We start from the raw sequence: 18041 nt of genomic DNA, 5'->3' as shown, positions 1-18041 counted from the left end.
CACGCAAACCAACGACTATCGGGAAGTGTTGTCGGTTTGCACAGGCAAGCTTCGATTTACGCGAAAATGACATTACAAGTTATGTTTACAAAAACTGATAGGCCCTTGTCAAATGTTCCGCGATTGAGTGTTTAGGCAGTTCAGTTTTTTCTCTGACCGTGGTCCAATTTCACGGTTAGTGAATGCGAGCTGAAAACTTTGCATAAAAGCTCTTGCATCGACTAGGGTTGATCGTAGAACTGTTCTTGTGTTTGGTTTAGTGCAATCGAGTCACCCTACTGGCAAAATGAAGTTCAATTTGGTTCTGCTTACTGGGATCGGTTTGGTTGCTACGGTAACATTAGTTTAGAATATTTAATAACACCAGAAATTCAACTACTTTTTTGTATTATTCTTAGGTCTGCAGCCAGCAACAAATCAATCCGGAATGCTTCAACCGACCCAACAATAAGCACCTAAAGGAATGCTGTGCAACTCCTAATTTTATACCGACCCGAGAAGAGTTCACTACTTGCATGCAGAGGTTCCCGAAACCAGATTTACCACCAACACCGGGAAGTTCTCCTCCTGTTTTTAATGTAACTTTGAGAGTGATAGAATGTAATTTTCTAAAATTAATTTTCACTATCCATATTTGCAGTGCATGGCCCAGTGTATGCTCGAAGAGTTGGGCATTATGACCAACGATGTGCTGAGTAAGGATGCGGCCACTTCCAAGTTGGTTTCACTTGTCGGATCATCAAGCGACTGGCAAACGGTTGCCAAGACTTCAGTGGACACTTGTTACCAGAAAGTAGCCGCGACGCTATCGGAAAAGAACAGTCTAGGTTGTAGCGTCGCCGCAGGTACCTTTTTTGACTGTTTGCCTACTACGATGTTCACGGTGAGTTCGAATCTGCAAAATATCATCTAAAGAAGGCAAAATACTTTGTAATCGGTTTCCAGGATTGTCCAACCTCAGCGTGGACCCCCAGTGATGAATGTAATCAACTGAAGGTCCATTTACTAAATGGTTGTCCGATCATGACCTTGATGAAGGGGCCGAACATGCCTTAAAATGGAAATTCATCGAAACGACCAAAACAGACAAGTGAACCAACTGGTTTAATTAAAAACTGACAAGTAACAATTAATAAATCAAGCAATATATTTCAAATCCAGTCCAGATCGGACTCATTTGAACTCATTTGCATGCAATCGCATACTTCACTCACTGGCCTTACGCAGTTTATATAGGAGTTACTATGGGAAAATGAACTTTTCGTTCTTATCTTTCGCCATAATAAGTCACGGGTAAGCTTAGGACACCGAGTCCCTTATTATATATATACAAATAAAACTATTATAGCCGAGCTTCCGATCGAGTTGGTTCAAATTCGGCGGTGGCTTCAAACGACGACAACAATGACTGTCATGTCGCATTAAACTTCTCAGCAGAGAAACGATAGCAAAGAAGTCATTCCGGATGATTCAATCATGATGCATAGCCATGTACCGCTAATAACACTGCTTTTACGTACCTGTTCTAACCAAATTCGTCGTCGCTATTCGAACCCTGATCAAGCTTGCGTCATTTTTTAATACATTGTTATCGCTCCGTTGCAACCGAGTTCTATTAGACATTATTTTAACCTTTTTTTCTAATACAAAAAACAAGGGATGATGCTGAGACCTCTTCTGCTCAGGAAGCAACATTGGTCGTGTAACTTCTGGCGGGAGCAGAGCTCTCTATTATGGCAATGCCCCAGGTCCTTGGTCTAGAGCCATGGGGACCAACGGGGTGGGCTTTCCACCAGCCTCTTTTGCTGGTTTAGCTCACAACTCTTCCCCAGGTCGTATCTCGACAAAGGGTGGGATGGTGAGGCTGATCAGCGCGCAAATAACCTTCTACTCCGTCTTCTTTTAAGCATGTTAGATTTTTATGTTACTTACGAATAATAGGGTGTGTGCGTGTGTGGGTGTGTGAATGGCCGGCCGGCGTGCTGGATCGTGGATCGCTGGGCGGATGACCCGGCGGATGATCTGCTACTGGCTTCGTCGCTCAGGTTACTAATGCTATGGAATGACCGCATCGAACCTCGTGCTGATCACTGGGTCTCACCAGCTACCTTTTTCCAAACTACTAAAGTCGCGATTTCGTGTTTCCCGACGCTCGCTTGGTTGACCGCTCCGACGGTCTAGACAGCGTTCATTTGATCGCCAGTGGTTGCGAGGAACTTCACGCTTGCTGGGGGCCGGTTGACCGCTCCGATGGTCTAGAAAGCGTTCGGTGGCTCAACGCTGAACAGCGGAGACTTAAACTAAGGACAATGGGTCCTGATTCTTTTGATTAACGTGTTCCAGAGGTTTTTTTCAACTTAATTTAACTGGAAAGTCACTTCGACTTGAATTATAACTTGTTTAAACACTTTGACTTTTATCTGCGAACTATGCTCCAAACCTCCTTCGAGAAGAGCTGAAGTGGAAAAGAACTTGCCCATTCGATCTGACCCAGTGGTAACCTCGATTTTCTCCTATTTGACCATACTCCCTGTTTCCACCCGTCATACTTTCAATTTGTTTCCCTCTTCTATGATCCGATCCTGTTTGTGGTGTCTGTATGGGAAGTGTACCTTATGTTTAACAAATTGTAATCTGTTCGGCGATCTTTTACACATTTGCATTTGTTTTAATAAATTAAGTTTTATAACATATAACATTAGATAAATGACCAATAACTTCCGGTTTAACAGTTTAATAAATAGCTTAATATAATAAATAACTCAATAGCTCGTTCATACTGAAAAGCAGTATGTATTGCCAATACCTACACTCACTCTCATCGCTCATTGCTGGTGATATAGGGTAAACTACCCAAACGGTAACAATCGCTACTAGGTCACCGAGCCACTCACATCACAATAAACGATTACGATTGATGATCGTTCAAGCCTGGCAACCTGAAGCTATTCAATGGAATCAATTTGAAAAAAATAATGTAACCGAAGGTGATTAAAAGATAAATAAATACTTTAAGAAATCAACGTGACCAACACAATTTTTTATTAAGAAGGAGCACGGGATTGAAATCATGATTTTCTGATGAGAGAGAGAAGGATTAGTATTTTCCATTTAATTCCACTACTTTATTTGCTTACCTTTGACATCAAGGATAAGCAAATAAAGTAGTGGAATTAAATGGAAAATACTACATTCAAAGTGTTTTTTATGTTACTTCATACGCGAAGTTAACGATTTTCAGAGTTGGTTGGAAATGCTAACATGAAGCTTTAGTGTGATGATTTATTAGCTAGAGAATGATCTTTAGAAGAATGTAGGTGGATAGTTCCGTTAGAGTACGGCAGTATGAAAATTGAATAGAAGTTGAAAATGAGCGAAGGGCCATTAAAGCGACAGTTTTTCAAGATGACGCACATTTTTGCCTAGCCCGTACGATGTACGCGGGGACTTGAAGTATGTCTCCAAGTCCACAGGCAAAAATGTGCGTCCCTCTTGTTGCTCATAAACTGACTGCGGCTGTGGAATAGTTCTAGCGACGTTTTCATCACTACCTAAAGCCCCACGTCGCGAGAGCATTTCCAGTCGATGGTGTATTATAATGCAGTTCTTCTTTACCCAACTATTGTGTTGCTCCTCTCGTCATGACCAACGTGATCATCTCAGAGAGAAAGCAGTAGGGTGGTTGTTGCGTGCTGTACCATCATCAGCATTGTTGACGGCTACTCCCGCCTTGAGTTGTTACATTCAAAGTGTTTTTTATGTTACTTCATACGCGAAGTTAACGATTTTCAGAGTTGGTTGGAAATGCTAACATGAAGCTTTAGTGTGATGATTTATTAGCTAGAGAATGATCTTAGAAGAATGTAGGTGGATAGTTCCGTTAGAGTACGGCAGTATGAAATTGAATAGAAGTTGAAAATGAGCGAAGGGGGCCATTAAAGCGACAGTTTTTCAAGATGACGCACATTTTTGCCTAGCCCGTACGATGTACGCGGGGACTTGAAGTATGTCTCCAAGTCCACAGGCAAAAATGTGCGTCATCTTGAAAAACTGTCGCTTTAATGGCCCTTCGCTCATTTTCAACTTCTATTCAATTTTCATACTGCCGTACTCTAACGGAACTATCCACCTACATTCTTCTAAAGATCATTCTCTAGCTAATAAATCATCACACTAAAGCTTCATGTTAGCATTTCCAACCAACTCGGAAAATACTAATCCTTCTCTCTCATTATACAGGTATTCCACTAAGACGCCCACATTCATCATGATTTTCTGCTTAGTTCGCAAAACCAGTCAATTTGAAGCAAACCCGGTTGCCATTAGGCCACCGAGCTCTTCATATCACTACAAACCGCTAAGGTCGCTTGAACATCTTGATCGCCGTTCAAAACTGTGACGACGATTATTTTCAGGTAAAATTAAACAAAAGTAAGGAAACAACAAAAACGAAGGCATTCACTTAGGAGATTATTCCTCGGAACGATTAGGATAGAGCACGCGTCCTATTGCACTACAAATATTGCTGTCTCGACTGTTTTAAATTTTTTTTTTTCTGCAGTTTGAAGCGAAAATTTCACAATTTGCCCACCCTAGCATGCGCCACTCACTTTCGCCTCACCACCGACGATACAACCTTTAATATCATGTAACAATATCTTCTTACTGGCATTGACGCTCTTACACGAGCTTTTTTTGTTTTCCTTGTTTCAAGATCATCCTCGGTCCAAGCATCCCGAGGACTTATCACTATTAACAAGGCATAAAAAGTAGCAAGGACTAAGATGTGTTCATTTGATTACTGAAAAATCCTATTCCCCTAGTTTGAAGCAGTCAGGACTAGGAATCGGTGGTAGTACAGCGAAAAGGTGATCTACCCACGTTACGGGCTTACGCTTACTCTCAACTTACTGTTCTTTGAAAAATTTCCACATTTCTTGATTGAGAGCATTCTATCAAAGACAACAAATCAAGAAGACCGGCAACTCTTCCATTTTCTCATACGAACGCTATGAAACAGGTACAATCGCGTCGTCTGCCGCTCAAAGGTAAATGCTTCGAACGAATTTGATAGCAAAGATTACATCCTCAGAAGAAGGGTTTGAGTATAAGCTCATTTCTCTATGTGTTGCTTGCACCTTCACTCAAGCGCAGCGCCATTGTATATGTCGCTTGGATTCTGGCAAAGTTGCCAGTCTTCTTGATTTGTTATCGTCGATTTTATGCTAAATAATACATGAATATTGTGTGGTAAGCACAATGATGCTTTGATCCAGAAGCTGTTTTCGAATAACAGGGAAATCAAATCCTCCGCCTCCAAGCTTGGTAATACCAACAATCAATACGAAACTAACGATTTTAAATTGGCTCACCACTTTAGTAGCCTATTGGTCCCAAGCAAACGATTAACGTACCCTATTCTAGTTGAAATTCTATTACTACACTATGTTTGTTTTGATTCGCTATGAAAGTTTGACAGATAACATCAGGGGTGTGTGGATTCATGCAGAACATGCAAGGGTGAGTGAAATAGCTTGGGACTGCTTGGGACCATTGTTCTGGTACTGAGTGAGCCAAAAATAATAATGATTTTCTTCGGGAACCAGTGGTCTTAGAGTTACCTCTATGGTAATACCGTGCCCTAACTGACTAGGGTATCTGAGGTCAAAACATGTAGAACAAAAATGCATGCATCAATGCCACAAAAGTAGGCTTACCATATACAAATCTTGAAAAGGAGGACATTTCATTTGAGGTTTGGAGATAAAGGAGGACAATGATTGCTTTTCTTAACATAAATGGAGAACAATTAGTTTTTAGCAAACGTATTAATAATATATGCGCTATCACAAAATTCTGGTTTTTCAAAGATTCAATTGAGATTGTTCATAACTTGTAATCGTTATTCAATTCATCTTCTCGTTATACTTATGAAATATGCAACAAACTTGCCTTCATAATTCATTGTTGATACTTGGAAAAACCAAGCTGAACATTTCATTAGGTCCTAAGTAACATTGGTAGATTCTCTTCGTCGACTTTCTCTTTGTATCCCCACCGCCATTTATACATTCTAAGGTATTTTCAGCATACAGATCGGTAAAATTAGCTTTTATCTAGCATCTAATACTACAAACACAACAAGAAACGGTTATGTGCTCAAGTTATTAACGAAAGAGAAAGTCGATGAAGAATCGAATCGATCAATGTTACTTAGGATCTAATGCAATGTTCAGTTTGAAATGATCTATGTAATCTAGCTGTTTTGCATGAAAACTACAAACTCAAAACCATCCCAACTTGTATCATGTACAAAAATCAGGATACATGTCATCGCTGATTGAAACCAGTATGAAAATGGAACATTTAAGCTACTTGTTAATTTTACCATTGATTCAGCATAGGACACTTAAAAAAACCTAAAATCCCATAGAACCAGAATAGAATGTCGAAATAGAACACATGTTGGATTCAATTTGGCTGTGTGTAGTATACATCGAGAAGATATTTTTGACATTTCGAAAATATCTTATACCAATTGATTGGTCAATTTTCGAGAAAGTGTTTTGTCAATATGGATTGCTAGTCTATCAGAAATAAGTCTGGTGCGATCAACCGGTGGTAACTAATGATTTTAAACTGGCTCACTACTTGACTAGCAAATCGATTAACGTACCCCATTCTAGTCGAAATTCTACGTTTGCTTTGATTCGCTATGAAAGTTTGACAGATAAAATGAGGGGTTCGTGGATTTTCCTATGTTTCGAGGGGTGCACCGATTAGCTTGGGACCGAAGAGAGTACCAGAGCTGAGCCAGAAAGTTGAGCACGTTTCTTCGGGACCTTCTGGTCTTAGAGTTACCTCTATGGTGCAATGCCAGGGTCATTTGAAAATTTACCCATCTTTAAAATGTAAGTGATAATTCAGCAATGGTTAAAATGAAGTGGAAATTCCCCAATTACAGTCTAATACCTCGTACAGACTATGGTTTATATTATGTAATATAGGCTGTCTTATCGGCTGCCTTGCAATGAGCACTCATACATAGGATTTCCAGTGAAAACTAGATGTTTGAGTGCTCATAGCGAGACAGCCTATATTACATAGTATAATAGTACGTTCAGACTACAGAGTTATAACACGTTATAGCGCTATCTTGATGGTGATTTCTGTGCTGCAATTAGTTGACAATCGTTATAACATGTTATAACTCTCCAGTCTGGACAGCGTTTAAGCCATAAACACAGAAACCACCATCAAGATAGCGCTATAACATGTTATAACTCTGTAGTCTGAACGTACTAATAGTCTGTAAGAGGTTCCATTTGGTGAATTTTCACTTGAATTAGACTTTTCGAAAATAAATTATGATGTTCGAAAATTCCTCTGTTGTTGATCTTCCGATTTTCAAGAAATAGTTTGTCAAAATTAATTCATGATCTGTCACAAATAAGTCTGGGAGAATGGGAGGTTTATTTGAAAATTTTCCATCCGTCAAATTTATGTGAAAATTCACCAAATATGCTACAGCCTAAATGTAGAACTGTTGACAGCTGTAGTATACTGCTGGTCCCACTATCGAATGGCATTTGCTAGATAAGATGAAGTTGCGACATAATTAATCAAACAACGCTCTTTGAACAAAATTTTATAAATATGTTAGTGGAAAAAATGCAAGTACTAAAAAGGAGGACATTTTTGGGCAAAAGAAGGATGTAGAAAAAATATTGAAAAAAGAGGACATGTCCTCCTTTAGGATACCATATGGTAAACCTACACAAAAGTGACATCCAGAACAACATGTGAAAAGGGCATACAAGCTTTTTGTAAACAAACCTTCTTATGCCCTTTTCTCGCCACCCATATGACACCAACGCAAACCTTTAACATCACCGGGTAGGGGACACTTTCTCCTTCCCGATGATATTGCTGGTTTGCGTGGGCGACCCTCGGTTGGTGAGAAAAGGGCCTACAAAGGTTTGTTTACAAAAAGCTTGTATGCCCTTTTCACATGTTGTTCTGGACATAGCATCACCAACCAAATTCGGCAATAGTGTTTCTCGTTTGTACACTCAAAAAAAATGACACGTTCCATTCATGTGTTTTGGAATATGAAGACCATTCATTGCTTGTCACCATAGAATCATGTGCTTTTCCCTCGGATGTCATGAGATTTACACAAAAAATAATATGTTTTTATTGCTTATGAAATCAATACTAACCACACATTGATTTCATGTGTTTACTTATCGAAATCCATGAGATCCTCATATAATTCTGCGCTACTGTTTTCAACTAGTGTATTTAACGTGTATGACACATGAATCGTACGGATCTCACTATAATGATGAGAAGAGTGCCTAAAGTGTCAAAACAAACATGGAATTCACCAGCAACTTTGCGAGGAGAGTAAGTTTGTTAGTGGAGTTAGGTTTTCCTAACGAAATTATAGAAATTATTAACCGTGAGTACATTGTTTGTATGATAAGATATATTTATAACATTAATGCAATATTTTCATTACAAAACACGGCATTGATCCAACGAAAAACAGGATTAGAGCATCCAGGGCATAGGTTAAGCTATCTTCTACGATTAATATACTGTACAAACAATATGAAAATGTAAATTAATGTATCAAAATTGAAATGTATCGTGTTTATCATTTTTACATACTGAACCCCGTTCAATAATTATCTTTTAAGTAGATCGTAGTTCTGTATATTGAGTTTCAAGCGTATCAGATAACAATTTTTCTGTTTGTACGATACTATTGGAATGCAGTATGCATGACTACGATTTGCTTAAATGAAATTCAGTTATCTATTTCAGAGCAACAACTCAACTTGGAATCCAATAGTTATACTATTAGATTGCTACAAGGTCTTTCATCAAATTCATGTGCATCGTGTTTAAATTTAGCATGTGTTGTAGAACATATTCATATGCAAAACATATCATGGTAATAAATCATGCACATGACTTTGACATTTAAATCACATGAAATTCATGTGTGTTCTAAGTGAATGGAGCATGGATAAGGTATGGCTGATTTTATAAGTTAGACATTTGAAATGAATGTGAAACAAATCAAAAATTGGACCAAAATTTTAAAACTTTGCTATAAATGATGGCAAACAAAGTTTTCAAAAGGCTCGCAACGCCGGTCCGAAAGAGTCCAGATGAGTTCTCAACACTAATGTGTTCATATCAACTTGAAGTTTAATTCGTCAATGGATTATATGCTCGGACCTTGCAAGATAAGCGACACCGCTGGTGTAATAGTAAGTGTGATTACCTCTCACCCCAGCAGGACTGGGTTCAATCCCAGTAGGCGCCGCCGGGATGTTCTGAGGCATAACATCTCTGATCACGCCTTCTTTCGGAAGGGAAGTAAAGCCGTTGATCCCCGGTTCATGAGTTCATGGGTCGATAGGAAGGGCCCAGGTGTGGGAGCTGCCTCACTGGCGTCGGTAGCATTGGTGCTCAGCACGGTAAACAAGATCGACGGAAAACAATTCAAGGACCTTGCATGATTGGACAACTTTTTAAACAATGAAAAGTACAAAAATACTTAAAGATCACATTTTATTAAATTTATTTAAACATACTAAAACATTAAAATTATGAGATCATTATCTATCAAGTATTAAGAGATGAACTAGCCTATGGCTAAAAATCTCTCTAATAAAGAAAAAAAAAAGGAAGCTCTATATCAAGTAGATAGCATTTAAACAAGGAACTCATTTTCAGAGAAAAATTGCCCATTGATCATTTTGTTTACCTCTGGTAAGGGTTGTTACAATCTGGTTGATTTTGAACAAACAATTACATGTCAATGTTTAAATACTTTCCAAAAACATCCTTTTGCGTATTGCAACCATAGACACTTTTGCATCATGTATTTTAGTTTACATACAAAAATATACTAACATAAAAAACCTTTAAAAAAAAGTTTGACAAGGTTTAAAATAGTCTTATTGACCGACCATATAAAGTCTTCGACAATATTTCTCGGAACTATAAAATGCACAAATTTGCCGAAGAAACTATCCTTGTACGTTGATCCGCTCAAAAGACAGATTCGAGCACCACCTATGACGACAGGAGTACGAACTAATCAGAAATCACCAAAAGTTGGCTCTTTGTCGAAGACTGCAAATCTGTAGGATGCATATCCACGGCGCTTGAGGTTTTGGCCACGCTACCGGGATCGTTGATCCTCAATAGGCCTGAAAACTCAAACAAGCTATTGCCAGTTCAGAGAAAAATTATCATTTGCTGTGACAATTGTCACTGACAGCTGCTTTTGGGATTTCCGAACACTTAATCGTTCTTTAAAGACCCCGTTGAAAACCTTGTTCACATGGCAACACATAAAACATGAAAGAAACCAGATGGAAGTTTGCAAGATAAATTGAATAAATCTGAAGCTATTTAAATAGAAAAGTGTTAACTGCATTTAAGCACATTGCCACAAGAAGATCCTCCAACCAACCTATGGACTACTACACAACTTCGTTTCATGAGGACACCAGTCTCCACAATTATTTAGTAGATTCTAGGGATACATGTGGTTCCAGTATAGCCTGATTGATACAATTGATAATCCAGCGGATCGAGTTGATTGCATCAAGACGATTCGATCTGTCTTCAACCGAGGCTTCGAACAATGATCGTTATTATCCAGTTGTGTTTATGCTTGACAGCTGCGGATGTTGCTTCTTCTTGTTTTTTTTAAATGTCGATGCATGCTAAGATTTCTGTGAATCAGCAATAATATAAAATCTGCACATGTTAGTCACTGACATCACTACCACTAGTCACTACCACAGCATAGTCACTGACATCATCATAAAGGGCGAACACGAAATTATTGCGACACATTCAACAGGGCATAACTTTTTTTCCATTGGGTAAAAATCAACCAAATTTTGAACACTTGCTGTCAAACTCGAAGTCGTGTTTTTCGATTCAACGAAAATGGAGGTGAACCAACGCGAGTTGAGAGAACAAATTCTTTCCAAACACCTGGAATTTCCTGACCTGTCGCACCGGCAGTTGGGAAAAATGTTGAACATTCACCATTCAACCGTCTCCAGAGTGTTGAAGCGGTTCCAGGAGCGGTTGACGTTGGACCACGGCAAAGGAGCTGGAAGAAAACCGGGACCGGAGAACAAAAAGACGGAGGGAAAGGTGAAGCGGATGATTAAAGCAAATCCCAACGTCTCAAGCCGTGATTTGGCTAAAAAGATCGGCATGTCGCAGAGCTACGTCCAGAATGCAAAGAAGAGAGCTGGACTACATACATACAAGGTACAGAACTTCCCAAACCGCGATGAGCGGCAACAATCGACGGCTAAAACTCGGGCACGGAAGCTCTACGAGAAGATGCTGACAAAATATGGCTGCTGTGTGATGGACGACGAAACGTATATAAAAGCCGATTTTAAGCAAATTCCGGGGTTGAAGTTTTTCAGAAGAAGAAAATGTCGAAGTTCGCCTCCAAATATCTCATTTGGCAGGCCATCTGCTCTTGCGGACTGAGGAGTGAGCCTTTCGTAACAAAGGGCACAGTAAATGGCGAGATCTACAAATCTGAGTGCCTCGAGAAGCGCCTTTTGCCGTTCTTGCAGCAGCACGACGAAGCTCCGCTATTTTGGCCAGATTTGGCATCATGCCACTATTCTAAAAGTGTCCTGGAGTGGTATGAGGCCAATTCTGTCCATTTTGTTCCAAAGGACATGAATCCGCCAAACTGTCCGGAGCTGCGCCCGGTGGAGCAGTACTGGGCAATAATGAAGCGGGAACTTCGGAAGAGCAAGAAGACAGTCAAAGACGAGAAGGACATGTTAAGAAAATGGAAAAAAAAAAACTGAGAAACTGGTACCGGATGACACTGTAAAGACTTTGATGGAGGGCATCAAGCGAAAATGCGTTCAATTTTACACTCAAGGCTCCATCGATTAACTTTTCTTTTGATTTTTGAAGTAAATATATGTATAAAACTACCCTAAAATTTTGGTATGATTCTAAACATTATAAGAAAATTGGCATGACATTTTCGGTGTCGCAATAATTTCGTGTTCGCCCTTTAGTCACTGGCAATTGATATGGTTTGCCTTGACGATAGCTGTTAGCTCAAATGAGTGACCAAAGCAGAATTTTGGATATCGCCGTGTATTGTCGTGATTTTGCATCACTGACTGGTACTACTCCTAGTTTGCTTTTCGTCAATTTTCCCCATTTCAGGCAGTTTTTCTAAGGTTTTCCAGAGGAAAACATGATGCACATTTACTCATCGCTGAGTTCCTGCACTTTTGCGATTATGAGATAACTGAACTCAGATTTGGGTTGATCTCATTAGTCATGTTTAACTTCGAAGGAATGTGTATTGTGAAAATGGAATGTGTATCGTTAAATAAAAATGGAAAACAAAATATTGCAAGTTTGGCGGTGACAGTACGCCACTGGTAAACCCAACATGGGAACCAATTGATCCGCAGATGATGCCTATATCGTCATCTTTGGCCATGAAGACTAATGTTGCAGGAGCTCCATGAAACGTTCGGATATTTGATGTAAAGTTTGGTTTGATGCATATGAAGTTCCAATATTTTTGTAAGCCCACCATAACGTAATAATACAACAATATTTAAACCATTGTTAAAGTAAATGTCCGTCGCTCACCATCGAATCAAGTTGCAAACCTCTACGTAAATAATTGGCTATACAAGCAATTCGAATTCAAAAAGGCTTTCACAGCCTGGCATTGTTCACTTTTGTCAAACACTGGACAATTCTGGAATAGAAACAAATTTAACAAATGTTTAGTTATCAATCATTGAACCAAAATAACTCTACGTATTCAACCTACCAGGAACAAATGTTTGCTAATACACTCAGCTACTACCAACAGGTCCAGTTCGCATAAAACATCTTGAAAAGCGATACCCTCACTCATCAGATTCATCAGAAATTGGTCAAAGTTTGCAATTTTCACACAATTTGTAATCGTATTGAAGTAAGTGCTAAGGTTCTGTACCTGTAGAAGCCACTTATCCGGTGGATTATTCATTATGTCTAGCACCAGCGTAGAACCGTTAACCAAATAGTTGAAAAGGCATTGCGATCCACACTTTTAGAGAAAAAAAAATCAAATGGTAATACATTGACATGCCTTCGAAATCTACTCTACTTTCTTACTCACAGTAGAATTTTTTGTCCCATTCAGCCATTGAACATGAGCCTGCTGACATGACCTTAGTGCTTTCCCCGGGAAAGGAGCAGCAAGATTACAACATCCTGCCGGATCAACGCCAGTTGGTGGCTTAAAGCATGGTGCCTCCCTAGAAGATGTTACAGCAGCAACTGGGGTTGGGAGTGTGGTCGCATCGGTTTCGATTGCCAATGCCAGTCGTAATGCAACGAAGCAGATAATTGTGCCCACAATCGGTCGTTGAAACATGTTGTCGCCAATCTAGTTGTGAAAACAAACTGAAACTTGGGCTTCTGGGCGCGAACGTTTTTATTATCTCGTTGGGATTGGATAGTTTTTGGACAATTTAATTCGCATTACCCATCTGATGGTGACAAAAAAAACTAACTGGATAATTGAGAACGGGTTGAAATGAATTACGTTTTAATAAACGAAATTCAATGGATGGGAAATTTTCCTTGGACAACTGTGTTGATTCTGAGTATTTTTCGGAGCGATGGTAATGTCAAGGTTGATATTTTGAGCGAATCCAAATGAGCTCTCTATAATCAATTACTACAAGTCATTAGTCAATATACATATCTAAAAATAATTTTGAATGGATTTTCAGCACCTTGTTTGTACATCAAAAACTATGCGAAATCTTTATGAAAAAGCTAAAAGCTTTCCGACATAAATTAAACTTTGTCTATGTTTTCAACAAACGGCGCCGGTGGTGTAGTGGTAAGCGTGATTACCTCTCACCCCAGCAGGCCTGGGTTCAATCCCAGTCGGCGCCGCCGGGATGTTCTGAGGCATAACATCTCTGATCACGCCTTCCTTCGGATGGGAAGTAAAGCCATTGGTCCCCGGTTCATGAGTTGATGGGTCGATAGGTAGGGTCCAGGTGTGGGAGCTGCCTTTCTGGCACGTCGGTAGCATTGGTGCTCAGCACGGAAAACAAGATCGACGGAAAAAACAAACCAAAGGAAAAAAAAAAAATATGTTTTCAACAGGAGGGAATATGAATCTTCCATAGCTATTCAGACCATTTTGACTCAAGCGTCATATAATTAAAGGGCGAATGTCTATTCATGGGCACTATGTTTGAAATAAACGTACCATTTGCGTGATAATGTTTGCACCATTGAGCAATGTCAAAATTAAAAAAAATCTCAAAAATTTCGTTTTCGAGTTTTTTTTTTATTTATTCAAAGGGGGGATGTTTCTCAGAGTCTTAAACTATGTTAATCATCGATCGATTTTCCACTTGCTGCAATTACGGCCTCCACACACCTCCCCGGATCCATTTCTCTCCAGGTACGGGTCAATGTTTGTCTGAGGCTTGCTATACTCGGGTGGCGTTTAGAACAGGCCTTGGCCTTCATGACGCGCCATATTGAGTAATCCAGCGGATTAAGATCGGGGCTAGATGGCGGCCACATATCCTTCGCCCAGAACGGAAGATGTTCCTGCAACCACTTCTGAGTGCGGTTCGAGGTGTGGCACGGAGCCCCATCTAGTTGAAATACAACATTTGGCTTCGGACCGTACTGTTCTTTGATCCACGGAAGAACATACTTACTTAAAATCCCGATGTAGACCTCCGTGTTGACCTTGTCGCTTTCTGGAATGAACACCGGGTCCATTTTTTTGCCATGGAAGCCACCAATCCAAACACCATAACGCTAGCAGGATGCTTGGTCAGATACACGTTCTAGTGTTCGTCGGCCACGTTTTACCGGAAAAGAACCAATATACCGGTCGGTTCTGGAATTTGATACGGGATCGACGGTTAACATGCTCTCGTCGGTGAACAGGATTACCGGATTTTTTCGCTTAAGGAACTTCAAGATTTTCTTACATCGTTTGACTCGTAGCTCCCGGATGCGGTTGGTAATCATGTGAGTTTTTTTCCATGCCCTTTACTTCACCCCGTAATCTTCCTTTACGATCTTCCGAGCCGATCTTCACCCGAATCTTCCTTTTGATAGCAGCGATAACCCTCGGAACCCTAGCTGACCTCGGACGTCCTGTGGCCACCTTCGTGGATAGTTGTCCTTTCTTTTCTCGGTCTAAAACCCTTTTGACGGTCCACCGGGACACTCCCACGGCGATTGAAATGTCTTTTTGCGACATTTGCGCGTGGGACAAGTCACGAATACGCTGCCACTTCGTCATGGTGCAACTGTCAAACTAAGTAAATCATTTTCTTTTATACACAGCCTACTAGGGTATGAGCTATAGGTTACGTGCATGCAAAGAAAACCAAGGCATTGTATGCACAGGTGAAACGTGAACCTTATTTGTACGATGGTGCAAACATTATCACGCATACGGTATCCTAAAAACTATTGAATGTATCGAAATGTTGTTCAAGGATGAGTTGTAGAGAATTTATTTTAAAATGAAAAAAAAATATATAGGGGAAATGACGGCTTCGGCATGATAGACTATTTTCGGCAACCCAAATTGAAACACTATTTTCACTGGATTTTCTTACGAAAACACTTCGCTGAATGCATACAAACGATTCTTTATGCTTTCAGCTTCAATTTGACTATATTTTTACCACTGAGAAAAAGCAATCTAGCAGGGTTTTCTTGAAATGAAACACACGCACTACAAATTGTAGCTGATTTCGAGTTGCCGATAATAGAACAGCAGATTTACATGTAGTTCAAATGGAACGGTTGCCGAAGAAAAACTGGTTGCCGACAATACTCGCTCTCACTAGAGAAGATTGGAGCTTTGTAAAAGCGTTTCAAAACAGTTTTTGACAATTCTTTCGACTGAAATTGTTAGAGCAGCTGGCAGCAAAAGATTTTAAACAAACCAATTCTGCATATGTGTGCGTTCCATAGAGAAAAAGGCAATAGAACGAAGGTCACTGCTTAGGTTGCTGAGAATACGTAAATTCCCCTACTTTAAAAAAATAGATTATTAAGTAAAGTAAATATTTTTTTTAATATATCTAGCAAAAATAGAAGTCAATTAGAGACTTCTAAAAATAATTCTCAAATAGAAGAAAATTTTGTAACATTTGTAGAAAAAAAAAATCTCTGACACACCAACTTCTGGACAAATTTAGGAACTTTTTGGTTAAGCATCATTTTTGTGATATTTTGCAAAGAAATTAATTTTTTAATCGTTTTCCAGTTTCCTGGATCTCATCCATTCCTCCACAAGTTTGACGCAGTTGAGCCGCTGTCAACTCTACCTCCTCGAGGGATTCCCCGTAGACTACCAGCGTGACATCGTCGGCAAAACCTACAATTTTCACGCCTACCGGGAATCTTATCCTCAACAATCCATCGTACATGACGTTCCATAACACTGGGCCCAGGATAGAGCCTTGTGGCACTCCTGCGGTGACTCTTACGCATTTTTCACCATGTTCTGTGTCGTACGTTAACGCACGATTCTGGAAGTAGCTTTCCAGAATCTTGTACAGCCCTCCGGGAATTTGGAGCTGGTGTAGCGAGCGGGCTATCGCCCCCCAGCACGCACTGTGAACACGTTCTTCACATCTAAGGTTAACACCGCGCAGTAACGGTGGACCACCTCTGCCGTCTGGATGACTGTTGAGGATGACCCTCTCAAGCAGTTTACCAGTGGTGTCCAGAAAACAAATGGGCCTGTATGCTGACGGGTCCCCAGGGGGTTTTCCTGGCTTCGGCAGCAGCACCAGCCTCTGCCACTTCCACGCATCTGGGAAGATGTCTACGTCCAGACAGGTCTGAAAAACAGAACGGAACATGTCTGGATTTTCCGCAACGGCCGCCCTCAGAGCCACAACCGGGATCCCATCTGGGCCCGGGGCCTTGCCCACCACCAGCGACTTGGCAATATCGCTAACGCTAGTACAACGTCCAGTTTGGCCATTGCCTCCAGTAGGATGCATCCTCTTTGGTTGGTGTGGTGGCTGCCCCACTCCACCGCCCATGCGTTAATGTCGCCCGCAATGACCCCCGGTCTTAGGCCGACAAGTACCGCAGTGAGTCTGTCCACCATCTGCGAGAACTGCTCGATAGACCAGCTGGGCGGAGCATATCAGCTACTTAAATATACTCCATTAATCCTGGCGATCACGAATCCCTCGCTCGAGTTGGACGAGACTACCTCCTGAACGGGGAAGCTCCCCATCGTGCATATCGCCACCATCCCCAACGCGTCCGTGACCCAATTCCCGTTGCCGGATGAGACACGGTACGGGTCGGAGATGATTGCGACATCCACTCCCCATTCCGCTGCCGATTACCACAACAATTGCTGGGCAGCCGAGCAATGGTTCAGGTTCAACTGCGCTACCTCGAACATGGCTGAGCATTGTTCTTGGCCGGGGCAGCATTGCTCTTGGCCTCCGGGCAGCGTGGGCCACCTGCCATGTGGTTGGTAGGGGATTTCCCCTTCTCCGCGCATATAGTGCACCTCGGTGGCTTTTGGCAACCTTGCTCCTGTCGGTGTTCTTACAGTCACGGGCCACATGGCCCTGACCGAAGCACCTAAAGCAAGCCGTAACCGGTCGGGGGATGCTCACCGGGCAAACCGACCAGCCCACTCGTACCTTCCCTGTGGCTGCCGCCTTCCTGGCATCAACTGCCGGGAGCTTGACGGTAGCCACCTGGGTGGAGAACAGTCCCTTCCTCATGGTAACCGCTGTTGGCGGTACCTCGATTTGGCACTGCTCCCTAAGCGCCTTGGCCAGTTCGGTCACCACTGTCACTTCATCCAAGTCCTTAACCTGGATGGTGATCGTCGAGCCTAGCGATCTTACCTGCACCCCATTTCCAACGACCTCGTTTGCCAGTTTCTGGAAAGTTGGTCCTTGGTCTCTAGCGCC

At 41.1% G+C, this 18041-nt stretch overlaps 2 protein-coding genes across 2 annotated transcripts; one reads left to right on the top strand and one right to left on the bottom strand.

Moving 5' to 3' along the window:
* Positions 1-246: 246 nt before the first annotated feature.
* On the top strand, positions 247-1056 carry LOC135699549 (general odorant-binding protein 67-like). The gene is made up of 4 exons (XM_065219825.1): positions 247-334; positions 399-578; positions 641-883; positions 946-1056. The coding sequence occupies exons 1-4, from the start codon at positions 287-289 to the stop codon at positions 1054-1056; spliced, it is 582 nt and encodes a 193-aa protein (XP_065075897.1). The 5' UTR covers positions 247-286.
* An 11656-nt stretch (positions 1057-12712) lies between these two features.
* Positions 12713-13479, bottom strand: LOC135699564 (uncharacterized). The gene is made up of 3 exons (XM_065219837.1): positions 13364-13479; positions 12878-13138; positions 12713-12802 (listed from the first exon to the last, which is right to left on the bottom strand). Exons 1-3 carry the CDS (start codon positions 13466-13468, stop codon positions 12713-12715), a joined length of 456 nt encoding a protein of 151 aa, XP_065075909.1. The 5' UTR covers positions 13469-13479.
* Between the last annotated feature and the right edge of the window lie 4562 nt (positions 13480-18041).

This window comes from Ochlerotatus camptorhynchus, unplaced genomic scaffold (genome assembly GCF_037179485.1).
Source record: "Ochlerotatus camptorhynchus isolate MF236.1 unplaced genomic scaffold, CSIRO-AGI_Acam_v1.1 ptg000112l, whole genome shotgun sequence".
Classification (NCBI taxonomy): Eukaryota; Metazoa; Arthropoda; class Insecta; order Diptera; family Culicidae; genus Ochlerotatus; species Ochlerotatus camptorhynchus.
Note: the sequence above shows the minus strand (reverse complement) of the source record. Positions and strands in the feature narration are given on the sequence as shown.

What these genes read in the sequence shown, in the direction of transcription:
- LOC135699564 (XM_065219837.1), bottom strand. Translation starts at nt 13,468, where the DNA reads ATGTTTCAACGACCGATTGTGGGCACAATTATCTGCTTCGTTGCATTA. An exon ending in TCCCAACCCCAGTTGCTGCT is followed by an intron (nt 13,139 to 13,363) that starts GTAACATCTTCT and finishes TTTCTCTAAAAG; the next exon opens with TGTGGATCGCAATGCCTTTT. An exon ending in TTAGCAAACATTTGTTCCTG is followed by an intron (nt 12,803 to 12,877) that starts GTAGGTTGAATA and finishes TTTCTATTCCAG; the next exon opens with AATTGTCCAGTGTTTGACAA.
- LOC135699549 (XM_065219825.1), top strand. Translation starts at nt 287, where the DNA reads ATGAAGTTCAATTTGGTTCTGCTTACTGGGATCGGTTTGGTTGCTACG. An exon ending in GGATCGGTTTGGTTGCTACG is followed by an intron (nt 335 to 398) that starts GTAACATTAGTT and finishes TATTATTCTTAG; the next exon opens with GTCTGCAGCCAGCAACAAAT. An exon ending in GTTCTCCTCCTGTTTTTAAT is followed by an intron (nt 579 to 640) that starts GTAACTTTGAGA and finishes CCATATTTGCAG; the next exon opens with TGCATGGCCCAGTGTATGCT.